At 42.3% G+C, this 18,835-nt stretch overlaps 1 protein-coding gene across 4 annotated transcripts in view; it reads right to left on the reverse strand.

Annotated features, from left to right (window-relative positions):
• The window catches only part of Tec (tec protein tyrosine kinase), a 113,496-nt gene that overhangs the window by 61,290 nt on the left and 33,371 nt on the right, over nucleotides 1-18,835 (reverse strand). For 3 of the 4 annotated variants that reach the window (XM_052735105.1, XM_052735106.1, XM_052735108.1), the window contains exons 2-3: nucleotides 11,033-11,111; nucleotides 8,923-9,108 (exon numbers count right to left, since the gene is read on the reverse strand). In XM_052735105.1, the coding sequence (XP_052591065.1) occupies nucleotides 8,923-9,060 (138 nt within the window). In that variant the 5' untranslated portion in view covers nucleotides 9,061-9,108; nucleotides 11,033-11,111. Of the gene's footprint in view, nucleotides 1-8,922; nucleotides 9,109-11,032; nucleotides 11,112-18,835 lie in introns of those variants that run through there. The other variant, XM_052735107.1, reaches the window with a different exon arrangement.

An 18,835-nucleotide genomic window follows, 5' to 3' on the forward strand; every position in this document is an offset into this window, starting at 1 on the left:
GGAGCCTGTTCTGGAACTCACTCTGCAGGCCAGGCTGGCCTGGAACACTGAGGTCCGCCTGCCTCTGCCTCTCCAGTGCTGGGGTTAACGGCGTGCACCACCACAGCCTGGCCGCTGATTTTTTTTCTCATAGTCCTTGTCTCTCTCATGATACAAACAACCACTGAGTAAAACACAACTGTCACCGTGTGATTTTTCAGGATCTCAGATATTTTTGTTCTTGTCCCTACTTAAAATTCCAAGAGGATTAAATTCTGACTAAGTTCCCTTTTTACTCGGTTAGCCATTGTGGGTACCGTATTCTTCATCATCCAAAGCCTTACATGTCCCATGACTGAGTTGACACAAAGTACTAAAAAGTTAAAGCTAGAAAACTGGTGAAAGACGTAAAATAACTGATTTTTTTCACCCCCTAGGCAGACCATGCTAAAATAATGTACTCGTGAAGAGGAAGGTCACCCATCCTCAAAAGCAAGCATGGGCATAACAATAAGAGCCTCTTGGGGTGCAGACATGGCTCAGCATCTGCTGCTCTTGTACAGGACCCGGGTTCAGTTCTCAGCACCTATATCAGGAGGCTCACAACCACCTGTAACTCCAGTTCCAGGGAACCCAATGCCCTCTGTCTTCCATGGACAGCTACGTACTTAGTGTACACGAACTCACACAGGCACACACACACATACAGACAACTCAAACATAAATGACTAAATCTTTAAAGAGCAAGAGAACCTAGGGTGGTTTCCGGCTGAGGCCTCTTTTATGTCCTCTCTGGGAGCTTTTGATATGCTTGGATTTTACAGATGTTTCTCTTCCCCCACCAGGAACACTAAAAAAATCTATTTCTTGGCCAACCTAGTCAATGTGTGGATATGAATTATATCTTGGGGGTGGGGATGGAGCAAGGTACAGAAACAACTGTAAAGACCTAGAGGCACTTGAATAAGATATGACTGCACATTCTATTCCAGTGCCTGGATATTGATCATTGTACTGTGGCTATAAAAAAAAGTGTCCATGTGGGGAGACTAGAGAGATGGCTCTGCTTTAAATCATTGCTGCTCTTCAGAGGACCCAGGTTTGATTCCCAGTACCCACATGCTGGTTCACAGCCACCCTTAACTCCAGTTCCAGGGGATCTATCACTATCTTCTGACCTCCACATACATGCATGTAAAACACTTATATGAATAGAATAGAATAAATCTTTTAAAACAGACCTTAGTTTCCTAAGAAGAGAATTAATTTAGCACATTCAGGTAGTGTCAGACCTTTAGACTTCTGACCTGGTATCTTGATGTTTTTCAATGATTAATGAGGCAGAAGTTCAGGTATGAAGAAGACAAATAAAAGTCAAAAATGGAAGAAGAGACAGAAGAAAAGAAAATATAAATGAGAAGTTGTTGTAATACTACTTTATTTCAGAAACAGAGAGATTTGAATGCCAATAAAAAATGAGTTTTCAGCTGGGCGGTGGTGGCGCACGCCTTTAATCCCAGCACTCGGGAGGCAGAGGCAGGAGGATCTCTGTGAGTTTGAGGCCAGCCTGGTCTACAAAGTGAGTTCCAGGAAAGGCGCAAAACTACAGAGAAACCCTGTCTCGAAAAACAAAAACAAAAAAAAAATGAGTTTTCATGTAATGATACAGTTGATTCTGAGAGCACAAAACAATATCATATTGTGCTAACCACTATTATCCATGAAATATAAAAATTTTATACTCATCTGTGGTCTTGCTTCCTAAAGTTTGGCTACTTGGAATTAAACATGGTCCAAATTATTAAATGGAAAATTTCAGAATTAAAAAATTTATTTGTTTATTTATTGTTAGTTTATTGCCTTCATGTATGTCTAGGTGAGGGTGTCAGATCCCCTGGAAAGCTGTGAACCACCATGTGGATGCTGGGAATTGAACCTGGGTCCTCTGGAAGAGCAGTCAGTGCTCTTAAGCAATGAGCCATCTCTTCAGCCCCAATAACTAAACAATTTATAAGTTTTAAATTTAATGCCATTTTGAGTGGTATGATAACATTTTAGGATAGCTCACTCCATCCCACCTGGGACATGAACAGCCCATCGTCTAATGTATCTTTACTGTATATATCACAAATTAGCAACCAACTCAGGTATCAGATTAATTGTAGCACTACTACAATGTTTATATACCAGTAGCAATTTTACTATTAAAAATTATGATTCTTCTGTTTGCTATTAAATATTAGTAATCTCTTTCTAAATATAAAATTTACATCAAGCTGTAGCTAAAGTTTTCCTGCCTGGCCCACAGTCAGAGCAAATCTCTCTCACCCGCCAGTCCCACAGCCGCTCAGACCCAACCAAGTAAACACAGAAACTTATATTGCTTACAAACTGTATGGCCGTGGCAGGCTTCTTGCTAACTGTTCTTATATCTTAATCCATTTCCATAAATCTATACCTTGCCACATGGTATATGGCTCGTGGCTTACCGGCATCTTCACATGCTGTTTGTCATCGCGGCGGCTGGCAGTGTCTCTCTGACTCAGCCTTCCACTTCCCAGCTTTATTCTCCTCCTTGTCCCGCCTATACTTCCTGCCTAGCCAATGGCCAATCAGTGTTTTATTTATTGACCAATCAGCAACACACTTGACATACAGAACATCCCACAGCATCAAGCTTTATCAGAGATAAATATGTATAGGAGAAAAACTAAGGGATGGTTCTATTTATGAATTCAGGCGTACCCTTTCAGTGTTTGCTGCAACCCTGGGATAATGGGGGGGGGATGATATCTAGAGCAATAACTCTTCCATGTGATACAAATGCTTCCAGTGGGTCTGCAGTAAAATGGATTATGTTCCCATGCCATACCAACTTCCCATCATGCAATGAAGTGCTGCAAGATACAAACTTTCAGAAAGGGACTGGAAGGCCTGAAGCGTTCATCTTGGTGGCTCTTATCCCTGTATTGCTAAGAGCTTCTAGGTTTCCAAGCCTAGTTAAGAGAACACCCCTCATATGACCCAGGACACCCTCTAGAACATAAGAGCTCCCCAAGGTACTCAACAGTCTGTGACATCACGACTAGAATTGATGGTTTTCATTGTCCTGTTAGGAAATGTCAGTGAAAGACTGAATCAAACATCTGGGGCTCATGGATAAGCCCGCTCTACCCGATTCTGGAGTAATGGTTTTCCTATCTCACCTACAATCCATTCAACCATGTATGACACACTGAGTGTCCACTCTGTGCAAAACCTCCAGAAATACAAAGATGGGTAAGCCATGATCCCTGTCCACAGCCCTCAGGAAGCTGAAAAAGAGACAAAAGTCTTTCTTTTTCATTGTCCCAAACTCTAACACCACGTATCACACTAGAAATAAAAACAAGCATGAGAATTTGGACTTTGGTTAGTCTCACACCATGGACACCAATTTAACTCAGTTCTGAAACTAACTGCCCAAGCTAATACATCATACTCATGGGTAAAGGGTTCAGTCCTGTTTACTTCAGTTACAGAGCTCACAGAGTGGTCTCCAGGTTACTAGGAACTTCTCTGTTTGACTTAATTCCAAACCACAACTTCCCACAACCGCTTCTTCAAGCTCGAGACTTTTCTAGAATTTACCAAGCAACCCTGTTACTACTGACATGGGCAAGGGCCAGAGGGGCATTAATCCCAAGAGCTCCTGTCTCCATGGAGCTTGCGTGATACGACACCACCCTCCTGGCACTGGGGTCACCCTGGCAGACTCTGAACCCTTCACATCAGACGTGCACTCATGTCAGAACGGGGATGAAAATGAAGTTAAGCATATAAAAAGACACTATCTACATAAAAATAATTTTAGACTCCATACACAAATTAAAAATGTTATTTTAGAGCACCCAGTTAGAGGCAGACAGGAAAAAAAGAAAAAAAAAAAAACCTGTTCAGTGTGAATCTCTTTTTTTCAATACAAGGAAAATTCCAAACAGTTGTAACTGAAAATAGTAAAATATCCTCTAAAGTAAAATTGTATCTGTACTACAGAGATACAGAGATATCTTCTTTCTTTCTTTCTTTCTTTCTTTCTTTCTTTCTTTCTTTTCTTTCTTCCTTTTTCCTCCTTTCTCTCCTTTTTCTTTCTTTCTTTCCCCTAATTTCTCCTGGAGTAGTAAGATGGTTTCAAAGATAGATTTTGAAGAAACAGCCCTGCAATTTCTTGTAAGAATGTGCAACTTCTAGTATGGCACACCTTATGCAACGTTTTTTATCTGTCTTTGCCTTGGTTCCTCATTCTGAAATGAAACCAAATAAGCCTTATGTGTATAACTTAGCACTGTGGCCAGCACACAGTTAGTGTTCCAAATGTCACACCATTTTTATAACCGTGTGCCTGAGAACACTATACTAGGAAAACCTGCTCATAAAGTTGGCCATTGGCTAGTGCCTGGCAACTTGGACATTTCTAAAGCTGGTGGTGGTGGCTCACTGTGCCTCAACCAAACATGAGCATGATTTGTGCTAAACACTTCCTTTCTTTCTAGCACCTGTAATTTTGTTATACACTAAGACAAACACCGTGGGTACTGAATCTATAGTAATCTTCCCTCACAGACATGTTAATTATCACAAGTGCGAGAGGACCATGCACATCCTTCATTATTTGTACCAGACCCTGGTACCTGGTGACTTTGATTCTGTTTTGTGTTCTTCCACTGTGATGACTTGTAGCTGACTGTGTTCTTCGTTAGTGTCTTAATTAGGCTTACTATTACTGTGATGACCAAAAGTAAGTTGGGGAAGAACGGGCTTATTTGGCTTACATATCCACATTGTAGTTCATCATTTAAGGAAGGCAAGATAGGAGCTCAAACAGGGCAGGAACCTGGAGGCAGGAGCTGATGCAGAGGCCATGGAGGGGTGCTGCTTGCTTGCTTGCTTCTTCATGACTTTCTCAGCCTGCCTTCTTATAGAACCCAGGACTACCAACCCAGGGGTGGCACCACCCACAATGGGCTGGGCCCTCCTCCATCAATCACTAATTAAGAAATGTCCTACAGGCTTGTCTTCAGCCTGATTTTATGGAGGCATCTTCTTAAGGGGTTCCCTCCTCTCAAATGACTTTAACTTGTGTCAAGTTGACACAAAACTATCCAGCATGGTTAGGAAGTCTTCATTGTGATTCTAGGCATGGAGGTGGAGTGGGGGACTGCTGCAGAATATTTGTGTACAATGTATAGATGTGTCTTTGCCTAAGGAAGCTTCTGATTGGTTTAATAAAGACCTGAATGGCCAATAGCTAGGCAGGAGAGGATAGGCGGGATTTCCAGAGAGAGGGAGGAAGAGGAGGAGGAATATAGAGGTGTGATTTTCACCAGCTGACTTGGAGCAAGTTGGGCGTGGTGTACTGAGGAGAAGTAACCAAGCCACATGGAAGAACAGAGATTTTAAAAAATATGAGTTAAGTTATAAGAGCTAGTTGGAAACAAGCCTAAGCTAAAGAAACTTTCACAATTAATAATAAATCTCCGTGTTGTTATTTGGGGGCTAGTGATCCAAAGACAGTCTGATAAGAAAGCTTGCTACAGGGGACCTGTCATGCTGTTCAATCCCCTTTGACTTTATAAACTACCTGTAGCGTCTATGCTGTGCTACACAGTATTGGAGACAGCAAACCAGCCAAAGAGCACCACTGTTCAATCTAAAGTTCCCGCTTTCTTAGCTAACAATTGCTGCAAAATTTACAAACTACTTGGTTTCCTTTATTCAACATCTCAACATTTTTTCTTGAATAAACTCTAGTCTTGCCCTTTCCTGACTCCCATGCCCATGTCCCAGGGAGCCTCCCCAGGAATGCCAAGTGGCCTATTCCATCTACCATTTAGCTCTCTAAGTAGAAAGCAGCATCACTTACAAACCTCCACGGGCTGTGTTATTGTAAGATTGTGTAACATAAACTGTCATGATCTTTGTTTCCCAGGTCACTGGAACATGCGCAGACGTGAACGAATTAGCTGCCAAATGAGAGAAAAGGCAAACCGAAGAAATCAGCAGCCCAATGTAGTTTCTCAATGTGAGACTTCCAGGAGACAGTTTAACTAGATTTCTGATGATCTCTATAAAACATAACTCCTCAGGACACTTTGAAAAGCACAATAAGTGAAATTAGCAGGACCCGCTTCAGGAAAAACTTTTGCTACCATGTTGTAGGAGTTGGATGCAGAGACGGAAGAAAGTGTGGCCATCACAAAGGATCCAATGGCCATGAGGGGACCGCGAATGGGGCCTAATGAAGCATCAGACAGCCTCTTCACTGGCTTTCATTTGAAAACTGAAGAACTATAGATAATTTAAATGTCTCAAGTGATTCCAATGGTTTTCCCAGCCCAATTCTAGAATCTTACTTTCTAACTCAACATTCTTGTGGGCTCTCCCCACTCCCTCGTTACGCTTTTTGAATAGTGATTCTAAGAACAGAGACAAAAAAGCAGAAGATTCATCCGCTGCAAACAGGCACCAAACACATGCCCCCCCCCCCCCCAAAACAGGGAAGTAACTCGCTGTGAAGTATTTCTGGAATTTTCTAGAAAACGGGCTGAGAAGTGTCACCTGGAAGCCTTCCTAGTATTGTTAGTAGTTATTTCAAGAATTCTGATTCTTTTCTTTAAATTCCAAATAATTCAATATAAGCAATTAGTAGTTTGTTTAGGGGTGGGGATCTAGTCAACGGCTTGGTACATGGGGCCAGTGAGTAACAGCTAGAAAAGACATGGATTCTGAATAAGGGTTAGAAGGCGGATTTCTACATGTTGGACAACCACCTCATTCTGCTCTGTCTGGTTCTCACAATGACTGAAACCACTGCACGTTCAGAGAGTAGACTGGGATCTGACATAAGAAGGGCTCTCTGTCTTTTCATTCTGCTTAAACAGTCAGGGCACTTTTAACTTTGTACAATTAGCCTTCCATAGCTACAGGTTCTGAGTCCACAGAATCAATAAACTCTGGAAAATATCTGGAGGGAAAATTGCATCTGTTTGAACAGATACAGACTTTTCTCATGTTGTTATTTCCTAAGGAATATAGAATGAGTATTTTTATAGCATCAATATTGTATCTGGTATTATAAGCAATATATAGGTAATTTAAAACACATAAGAGGATGTGCACAGGTTATGTGCAAATGCTGCACTATTTTATGTAATAGATTTGAGCATATGGTGAGAAGAACCACTCCCTTCACAGACATTAAGGGCCAACTATATACTAGACATCTTCAGAGTGAGTTGACCACTGCACTGTACTTTCTCTTCATGTGTATGGTGTTTTTCCTGTATGTATATCTGTGCACCTCATACATGCCTGGCTCCTGCAGAAGCCAGAACAGGGCACCAGACTCCCTGGAGCTAGAGTAACAGCTGGCTGTGAGCATCCACAGATGCAGAGAATCAAACACAGGTTTTCTGAAAGAGCTGTCAGTGCTCTTAACCGCTGAGCCATCTCTCTGCCCTCACTGTGTTGTGTCTTAATAGCATCAATCCGTATTTCTAAGTTGACAATGTAAGTTTCTGCAGGTTTGGGGTTAATAATGTGCCACCTTTTACCACTCTCATTGATGTATTTCTAGTCTTCTTCTGGACTAACTATATTAAGTTCAAGTTATAACAAATCATTGCCATACAGCAAAAACTTACTAATGTTTCCCTAAAACTTGACTTACAATTTTAAAATAATCCTTATTTCTAGTAACAATTTTTATCTGAAACCCTATTGGGTTTCTGAACTTCTTGGACAACAAAGAAAATATAGCATACATATCATAAATATGACATTTCTCAATAGGACAAAGGTAGCCGATGTAACTAGCCACATTAACAGTTCTGGGCACACATATATATGTGTTCAAAGGGAATAAAGAGTGAGCATGGTCTCACCACGGCTCTAGTTTTACAAGTAAGAGTTTTGAAGCTTTGGTATGCAGCATTTGGGGGAGGTTAGAGTTAAGGGAATATGGTTCGACAGTGCATGAGCCCAAAGAACAGCACAGGTCATGGCAATACGCCACAGTAGAAATAACAGAGCTGAGATTGTTCAGGAAAAACAATGGCATTCTGTATAAATGAAGGGAACCAACACACAGAATAAGAAAACGATAACAAAACAAGGAAATCAACATCTGAGAAAAATGCCCCAAGAATAGGCACAATTGAGCCCAGATACCAGGACCACCAGACATTCACCATGATCACATTTGCTATAGTATGTTGTCAAGAGAAATCCAGTTCCCAGCCATTCTCTACAACCCAAAATTATTTCTAGCAGAGAAGACTATGGCAGGAGTAGAAAATACCATGGCGAGATTTTAAATTGGGCCAGAGAGAGTCACTCAGTCACATTTCTTGTGGAAAGCTAGAAGCTGTCTAACCCAAATCCCTCCCTTCCTCATTGTACCTCAACATCCCACACAGGAGCTCACTGGACCCCTGCTTCTTCAACCTCCCTGCCTCCAGCAAAGAACACTGTGGTAGACGCTCAGCATCAAGAGTTGAAGAATTCCTCTGCCATCAACTTCAATAAATGGCTCACCAAATAACTCATCAGCTTCAAGTAATGAAGAAATGTTCACCCAAAGCAGCTTAGGCTCTGACACATAATATGGTGGGGCTTGTGGGGAAAAGCCATGTGTTCAGTATACCTAATAAATTCTAGAAAGACCTATAACAAACAGAGATGTATTTTCTCTGGCAGATTAATTAGTTCAAAAGCCTGACACCAAACGGATAGCTATATAACTTAACCTATACTGACAGACTTGTGCCAAGTTTTATCACATGCTAAATTTTACCTTTCAAATCCAAATGCCAACAAACCGTAACCTGAAGTTCATTAACTCAATGGAGCATCACCTACTCAATGGTATCAACACTGAACACTGCAGAGAAGATTGTCTCCTACCTCCGCTCGACCCTCATAGTAGGTTAACACAGATTTGGTGAGCACAAAAAGTCTCTCTTTGTAGTTTAATGGTGATGTCTTCTTTTTCTGCTGGGATCTCTTAATAAGAATCTCTTCTAGGATAGTGTTAAAATTCATCTCGGTCTTCTGGTTGCTCTTTCTCCTGCCATTGAAGATCCCAGGACTCTAAAGTAAGAAAATAAACAGTCAGACTATGGCGTTAATTTTCTAATGCTGTTGCACTTTTAAATTACAACACCCTCTAGCTAGGATGGATGTCCAGACTAGGGTGTCCAAGGCAAAAAGCTCGTCCTCTCTTAGCTCAGCCTCCATCCTGCTCAGCCATTTCCTAGGAAACACTAATCAAGATTTCCCATGATGATGATGATGATGATGATGATGATGATGATGCATGCCTTTGTCTCTCCCAGTATCACTCAGCTCTCTAACACATTCTGCTATTTGACTTCCGAGAATAAATAACTCAGACGGCAAGGTAGAGGTTTAGGCCTCAAGATCTTGGGATTCGAAACACATGACCACACAGCATAATTGATTTGAACAATGAATGAGCACGGTAGTGGATACAATTCACACTCTAACTCAGGAAGGATGTCATCTTGATGTGGTATCAGAGTAGTGTCACAGGGAAGCTGTTGCTACAGGGATGTCCCTTGTTATCTATATTACCTTGCTCCATATATGGCTCCTATCCAGACCTCAAGAGAAAAGAAGCCCACCCAGTCAGAGTTAACCCTCCTCAGGACAACCTACCTGGATATGAAGATCCTCAGTCCTGTACCTAGAGCCTTAAATCTTAAACAAGAGCTGGCAAGATGGCTCCAAACCTGATGGCCTGAGTTCAATCCCCAGAACCCCCATGGTGGAAAGAGGAGAAACAACTCCTGTAATTTGTCTCCTGACCACCATGGTATGCAGAAAGAAAAGAAGAGAGGGAGAGAGAGGAGGGTAAGGGAGAGGAGAAGGGGGAGAGGAGAGGAGAGGAGAGGAGAGGAGAGGAGAGGAGAGGAGAGGAGAGGAAAGGAGAGGAGAGGGGAGGGGAGGAGAGGGGAGGGGAGGGGAGGGGAGGAGAGGGGAGGAGAGGAGAGGAGAAGAGGAAGTTTGAGGAAGAAAGGAAGGAAGGGAGGGAGGGAGGGAGGGAGGGAGAGAGGGAGGGAGGGAGGAAAAATTCAACCCAATTTAATAATTCTCAACCATTTGAGAACACAAAGGTACTCAGAAGAGGCCTGTGATTCTTCCCTGAGGCAAGCTGAATGAAGGGCAGCTTTCCTTCCCTTGTCTCCTCCATGCCCTTTGAAGAAGTGATTGCATATCAAAGCACAGAAATAAAGGAGTCTCTTGAAGCACATTCAGAGGCTACTTGATACTGTGGCCAGTGACAGATATTGAACTGCTAAGGAATTCCACCATGCCTCCTTCCAACCTGATAACTTCAGTGCTCTACAGTAACTATTCTCTCTTACTCGATGACCATCAACCACTTGGGCTCCTCCGACTTTTAAGAGGGCTTCTTCAACAACATAACCTCTAAACATCCACCCCTTCATTTAGAAGGTATGCTTGGGAATACAAGATTAGTGAGGTTTAAAAGAAATGTAGATAATAAACTTACTGTGCAACTGCTATACAAATATCTGTTGTGGTTATTATGGTGGTTTGAATAGAAATGGCCCCCATAGGTTCATAAGGAGTGGCACTATTAGGTGTGGCCTTGGTAAAGTAGATGTGGCATTGTTGGAAGAAGTGTGTCTCAGTTCACTTCCTGCTGTCTGCCAATCTGGATGTAGAACTCTCAGATCCTTCTCCAGCACCATGTCTGACTGCACGCTGCCATGCTTCCCATCATGGTGATAATGGACTAAACCTCTGAAACTGTAAGCCAGCCCCAATTAAATGTTTTTCCTTTATGAGAGTTGCTGTGGTCATGGTGTCTCTTCACAGCAATAAAACCCTAACTAAGACAGTTATATTTAACTCCACTGTCATTCCCCTAGCTCAGAGCATCCTAATCTCACAGCTGAACAATAGCAGCACCTTCCCAACTGGTCTTCCATTACCATTCTTGCCTCATTTGATTCTAACTACATACCCCTTCTTCCTGTTGAATCAGTCTTCAAAGTTCCATTGGGTCATTTCATTCATCAGACATCCTTAGGGTCCCCCAACACCTGCAGGATAAAGCCAACACTTAGTCTGACTCTGAAGATGTTCACAATCCAGTTGCAATCTGACACCCAATTTTCACTTCAACTCTTCCCCAGGAATTCCAAACACAGATCAAAACAGCAGCCCCCCCGCCCCCAGTATTCATTCCCTGATCTACAGCACTCTCCCAACTCCTCTCTCTCCGTCTATGAAAACTCCATCAACTCAGAACTCATCCCTTTGATGCAACCCTTCCTTGTGTCTCTAGTTAATGGAAATCTTCCAGTGTCTATACCCATAATCTCTCTCATTCATCATAAAGTTAATCATATTCTTCCATGTCTACAACAATGCATAAAGCTTAACTTCTCACCTAGCTATTAATCTACGAAGGTGTACATTAGAATCACCAAAATCAATTTTTAATTCAGATACCTAGGTTCTGCTTCCATTTTCCTCTAATATTTTCTAGGTCTGGAGTAGGGCCTGGACATCATAATTCTATGTGTAGGTAGAACTGTGAGCCACTATCTTGAAAGAAAAGCCTGAAGCCTTGTGCCTTTTTTTTTCTTAACCACTCTTGGTGCTTATAGCAGCCTCTTGATAAACAAATACAACCTGGATCACAAGACTAGCCTATATAATAATATCCTGTCTCAAAAATAGATAGAGCTAGATAGAGATAGATGATACAGAAATAGATACAGATGAGATAGATAGATGAGAGGGGTACTCTATTTTGTTTTCCTGAGAAACAATTGGTATGCAAATTCTACTTCTTTAGAAATCTTTTTATAAGAAATTTTCAGGAAAGGAAGAAAATGGCTACTTAGGAAAGGTTACCAGGGAGAAACCAGTTAGACTCTAAACACAAGCATACAGTGTATGTAGTTCTGATCCATGGAGCAACTCTACTGTTATCAAACAGTACGCAGACTTTTGGAAGGCACTAGAGGACAGCTAGAGTGTGTTCTAGAAGCAAAAGTTCCCAACACCAGAAATTAGAAAACTGTCTCTTTAATGACTTCAGGATGAGGGGGGAATCACCCTACCTGATTTATTGAGAAACAGAACTTATTGGGATACAGAATCATACCATGTGAGCTAAAAGGAATCTTACCCATCATCCCCTTCACCTCACAAATTAAAAAGCTAGCATCTTGCCCAAAGTAACACAGACCAAGACCAGAAAATGAAAAACAAATCTCTCTTGGTTCCAAATGAAGGACTCTTCCCACCATTCCACAACACACAAATTCATTGCCTTGTAATAATTCATATGTCAATGGAAAATTCTGGCCAACAAAAGCCATTGTTCTTTGTAGGGTATAAAGGAAGCATATTTCTCCTCATGGAAATGTCCAGCTAAAGATGGAGGGCTGAATACACCCACTTCCTTCCTGGAAGTCCATCAAAAATAGCTATTTTATTTACTTGTTGTTTTTAAGAAATTAACACTCTGAGGGACTGAAAAGTTAGCTTAGCAGTTAAGAGCTTGTACTATTCTCAAAGATGACCCAGATTTGGTTCCCAAGCACCCATTTTGTGGTTCCAGGGAATCCAATGCCCTCTTCTGGTCTCCACAGTCACCTGCACTCACATGCACATACCCCCCGACATACATACATAAGCACATAATTTAAGAAATAATAACAATAAAGTTTAGAAATAAATAAAAAATTTAAAAAGAAATTAACACTCAAAAGTAGAAAACAGAAAAAGATATTTTAAAAAATTCTAGAAAGTAGAAGACAAGTACATGCTAGGTCTCACAGAGGGAAGAACAGACAGGCACCTGGAAACAAATCATTTTATACCTCTAGATAGTGTAAAAATTGAGTCACCAAATTCAGGAGCCCTAGAAGTGGTGGTAAAGAAGAACTTGAAGCAAGTGTGTGTGTGTGTGTGTGTGTGTGTGTGTGTGTGTGTGTGTGTGTGTGTGTGAATGTGTGCATATATGGATACATGCTATGGGATGTCTTTCTGTATGCTGTGAATATGTGTTGCTCCCATTGGTTAATAAATAAAGCTGCATTGGCCTATGGCATAGCAGGATGGAACCAGGAGGGAAATCGGGGAGAGAGAGAGAGAGAGAGAGAGAGAGAGAGAGAGAGAGAGAGAGAGGGGAGAAAAAAGGAAAAAAGGCAGGGTCAGGCAGATGCTGCATGTGGCCACCAGGAGAAGCAAGATGTAAGAGAACAGGTAATGCCACGAAGCCACACGGCAAAACATAGATTAATAGGAATGGGCTGAGTTAAGAGCTAGTTAGTAATGAGCCTGAGCCACAGACCAAACAGTTTGTAATTAATATAAGCCTCTCTATGTGTTAATTTGGGACTGAAAGGCTGTAGGACCGGGTGAGACAGAAACTTCTGGCTACAGATATGGGTACACATAGAGGCCAGAGATTAACATCTGTTATCTTTCTCAATCAAAATAGTGTCTCTCATTGGACCTGGAGCTCGCTGGCACACTAAGCTGGCTAGCCAACAAGCTTCAGAGATCTGCCTGTCTCTGTCTCCCCCAACACTGGATTACAGGCGTGCATTGCTGTACTTTTTTTTTTTTTTTTTTTTTTGGTTTTTCGAGACAGGGTTTCTCTGTGTAAGCTTTGCGCCTTTCCTGGAACTCACTTGGTAGCCCAGGCTGGCCTCGAACTCACAGAGATCCGCCTGGCTCTGCCTCCCGAGTGCTGGGATTAAAGGCGTGCGCCACCACCGCCCGGCCTTGCTGTACTTTTTATGTGGATTTTGGTGAATGGAACTCAGGCCATGATACTTTCACGGCAAGGACTTTACCAAATGAGCCATTTTCTAAACTCTCTAAAGGAAGGAACTAGTTTTTCAGGGGAAGGGGGTGAGACAGGGTCTCACTGTGTACCTCGGGTTGGCCTGAAACTCTCTATGTAAGTCATGCAGACCTCTGCACCACCATGCCCAACCCCAAGGGAACTTTTTACAGGTCTGGTAAGACATAGAACATATGCCCTCTTCTGTGTAGGTCTAGTAGGCAGCCATTCTCAATTCTAGGAAAAACTGAAGTTTGGGAGATTTTTTGAGTTTGTTTGTTTTTGGTTTTGTTTTTTGTTTTCATGAAACTTAAGACAGAAGATCTATCCCAAGAGAAATGAAGAGCTGAGGCAGGGGTATCATACTGCGTGGGAACTAATGTCAAAGGGTCTACACACATTCAAGCAAATTTGGACCACTCAGCTCTTCCGTGCCATGTGGTCCAGAACATTGGCTACAAATCAGACCCAACCAGCACTACTAAAACCAGGGACAGGAGTGTTCCTCCCAGAAACACCACAAACACATCACCTTATACTTAGCCCAATGCCAACAAGGCCCAACCCCAAACACAAAATTAAAGAAGGTTTAGGATCACCAAAGAATTCCAGAAAGATCTTACTATCAAACATGTATGCCACAAGGTTGGGACACCGCCAAAATAAGCAATAAAGTACCCGGGGGAGGGGGGTCGGCACTGGAAATCAAGAGGGTAGAAATTAAAAACTCAGGAGACTAAAGCTGAGAAAATCTCCCAAGAAATAAAACAGAAAGCTGAGCAGACAATGAATTGGGAAGAAAATACAATAGCATTAGAGGGCTCACTCGGAGGCCCAGAGTGTGAAACTCAGGACTTCTAGAAAAATGGGAAGAGAAAAAAAAAATTAGAGAAGTTTTGCCAAAATAAAGGTTATATCCAGATAAAATATAACCAAGTCGAGCCACATCTTATAAAATACCAAAATTATGGGAATAAACAGAAGATTCAAAAAGCTTAAAAGTAGGTAATAATAAAAAGATCAAGATTCAGAATGGCGATCACCACAAGAAATACCGACAGCTCAGAAACAGAGGGTTTAGAAGAAACTGAAAACGAGGAAATGGAGGAAGCACCATCAGAAGACAACAGATTCCTAACTCAAATTCTACACTCCGCGGAATATCAATACCGGCAGAGGATCATAAATAATGCAGCATTCATATATGCAAGGTTCTGAACTGCTGCCTCCTCTTCACTCTTCTGGAAAACTACCTGATGGGGTGTTCTACCAAAATAAGGCAATAAACACACAGCGAGTTCTGGAAGCAAGGATTCTAACACAAGAAAAAGGCAAGAAGACCTCCCTCCCATCTCCCATCACGGTGAAGAGAAATTCCAAGATGGATGACAGCGAGAAGCAAGCGAAGAGATCCTGTGCAAAGGGCCAAATCAGAAGGTTCCTGGGAAGAATTCTTCTAGAAGATGAAACTGAATGCATGGGGAAGTTCACAAGAAGTTAGCTACACATATCAACGTAAGAAATAAATTAGCTAATTCATTCCAGGGAAACTTTAAAAAGAACATACAGAAAAGGCATGCAAAAGCAACCACAGTACATCCTGAGCCGGGCTATATAAATAATATCCATAGCATTACAATAATGTAAATAATAAGCAATCTTGTTGCTGTTATAGATGTTTTTGGAGGGCAGGAAGTGTGTTTCCGTGTGGGTGAGGGAGGAGGTTGTGCAAGAGAGCCGCACTCTCTTCGGTAGTGACAGAGACGGAAGAGGAAGTAGAGTAGAGCGTAAACTTGAAATATCGAGTAACACGAGAGGTTATCAACAGATAAAATTATACAGATCGATTTGGCTTTTCTGTGAAACCATCGAGTGCGGCAAACTCTGTTCTGTAAAACAGGATGAGAGCTCCCTCGGGAAACGGCAGAATGATGGGCTTAGGACAGAGGGACACAGGAGCCAACCAGCAGATTTAAAACTATGAGTACTGAAATCTCACTCATTCTAGGTAATTTTTTAAATAAGATTTAAAGCAAAGACGGCACTTTCTCAGCTAGACTAGAGTCTTCCTCTTCAAGGAAAACTAGCCTGCTTAAAGACCTGCATGCTTGCTTAAAGTCTTTGGGCTGATTACGTGGCACCACAGTACAAATGACTCCATTTTGATTTTCTTAGTCTGGTCCGTTGGAGCCTAGAACAGAAGCCCAACTCCAAACAATGGCTTCCCATGGTTTTTGTTTTAAAAGATGTACTGTTCCTAAAAGGTTTGACAAAATAAACATTATCCTCTCTGAGAGACAGAAAACTTAAGGAGAGAGCGAGTAATAGACGTGTGTTTCTCTTCTCCAGAGGCAGATCATCTCACTGTCAATGAATCAGTAAAAAAGTCTACAAAAACACCAAACTACAAACTGCGATATTTGTATCTGTTAAATGCTGTGGGATCTAGACCAGGGAATGAAGACAGACTTCCCTAGAAACAGTCATCCATGTCCTGAAAGGTCACCAATGACCTTTTGATGATACCTGTGAAATCCAGAAGGGTGAGCAGACCCTGGAAGAATGGTCCTTTACACAGAAAATATATTATAATTATAAACATCATGATTAAGTTTTACCTGTTGGTGATGTAAGTTCCCCCTATAGTGCCTAGACTAGTCTTGAATTCCCAGGGCTCAAGAGAGCCTTCCTACTCAGCCTCCTGTGTGACTGGCACTAAGGGCACACAGCACTAGACCAGGCAGGTTTTTACCTTTTTGTTTCCTTCACTATTTTGCTCTATGTTGACACTGTCCAAACTACCAAGCGCCTCAGATGCATCGCATCATCCCATTCACTGACAGCTTTCTGAAGCACATACCTACACACCAGTCACGAACAGAAAACAAGAGCCGGGCTTTCAGCCCAGCAGCGCAGCTACAGCACCTGTCCTGCTCACTGCGCTCTGCAGGAAAGGAAGGCAGAAAGAAGGGGGGAAAGGCTACTGAGCTCTGAGCAACGTCACTCAGGAAGATGATTGAAAGCAACTGAATTCATCTTCCGATAGCCACAGACATGTCCTGTGAGAAGGAACCTTTCGATCCCCAAAACTCAAGGGAGCTGCCTCCTCTGAATAGGGACCCGGTGCCCTGATTTTCTGGGCAAAGGGCTGCTCTGTGCCTTGCTCACCCTTGTGGATTTCACAGGAGCCAGGACACAGATGACTACTTCTAGGGAAAATCTGTCTTCAGCTTCCTTCCCTGTGTTGGTCCAGATTCCACAGCCTTTGATGGAAATATCATAGGTTGTGGCGGGAGGCAGGGGGTAAGATATCCTCAAATGCTCCAGATTCATCTCCCAAACATTATATAACTCAGGGTTACAAATACATGTTTTAGTTTCACTAGGGGACAGGGTCTCATTATGTGGCCCAGGCTGGCCTGGAATTCATGGTTCTCCTGCCTCTGCCACATAAATGCCGGGTTTGCAGGCACGTGCCACCATGCCTGGCTACAAATAGCTTCTTTGCATAAAACTAAACTGCCAAAAGAAGTCCCCTTTGTCTTTGTCTTACTGCAGCTAAAGATAACTTCACTCTCTACCTTGGCTGCTATTAAAAGCTTAAAACAGACCTTACCAGACTATGAACACTAATATTCTGAAGCAGACAACGGAAAAAGAATGTCACCATCTCACCAGTGACACACTTAAACCATCAAAGTTCTGTCTCTGTTCAGTGTTGCAGATAGTCCGAGGGCAAGACTAATGCTTCAGTTTCATGGTCCGGCAATCGCAGCCAACAGATCTTGGAACCTCATTCATCATCAAAGACTCTGCCTGAGAAGAATAAGTTTTAAAAAACAAGTGGCCACTAGGGCAGCCCGTCTATTCAATACAACCTTTCACAACTCTCATCATCAAAGGAGCAGAAACGCTAACCCAGAAGGCAGGCAAAGGACAGAAGAAATACCTCTGTCGTCTCTTAGAGATTACATGTCAATTAGTGCTGCTCTCTCCCTTGGTCCAACACGCTGCTGTTTGCAGTGGACGATGATTAATGCAGACTCCTATCTATTCCAAGTGCTGAGAGCAAGTGACTGTTGAGTCTCGGCCTCAAATAGGGCATCTATAGCATCCCCTCCAAGATGCAGGAAAATCAAACAAGAGGGAGCAGAAAAAAAATGTAAGAGCTAGAGGAGGAGTAGGAGTGCTGTAAAACTATTTCCTGGACACAGCCTGGCTACGAATGCTGCGCAGCCGCAGTGGATACCTGCACAAGACTTGCAGAAGTTCTGCAGGCACCAACTGGGTCCATCCATCGACATTCCAGCATGGATGGGGAAGGGATGGATCATTAGGCCCCATCCCTCCCTGAGGACCTATGGGCACTTCATAATTCCTGGAGAAGGAAGAGTAATAATCCTCAGTGGTGTACACAGTGGTAAGTTGCCCTTGCTCTGGTAAATAACCCCTGACCTTTGCTCATGCAAGCAACCCTAATTAAATGCAGTAGGGCATACACACACCCCAGAGAGAGAAAAAAAAAAGGAAAGAAAAATAATAGGGAGCTTGCTGGGAAAGTGAATGGGCTTGGTGAGGTGGAGATGGGGATAAGAAAGGATAGGAGGAGGAAAATATGATGAAAGTCTATTATATATGTATGGATTTATGTATGTATGAAATTATCAAAGAATTCTTTTTTTTTTTTTTTTTTTTTGGTTTTTTCGAGACAGGGTTTCTCTGTGTAGCTTTGCACCTTTCCTGGAATTCGCTTTGGAGACCAGGCTGGCCTCAAACTCACAGAGATCCACCTGCCTCTGCCTCCCGAGTGCTGGGATTAAAGGGGTGCGCCACCACCGCCCGGCAAAGAATTCTTTAAGTCATCAAAAGTGAACTTACATGTCATAGTTTCTTCATTATAGTGGTTTCACTTTTTTCCTTCCTAATAGGAAAGCCTTTGCAAAAGCTAAGGAAGAATTC

The sequence above is a fragment of the Peromyscus californicus genome, unplaced genomic scaffold (assembly GCF_007827085.1).
Source record: "Peromyscus californicus insignis strain IS unplaced genomic scaffold, ASM782708v3 Scaffold_13__1_contigs__length_99412109, whole genome shotgun sequence".
Classification (NCBI taxonomy): domain Eukaryota; kingdom Metazoa; phylum Chordata; class Mammalia; order Rodentia; family Cricetidae; genus Peromyscus; species Peromyscus californicus.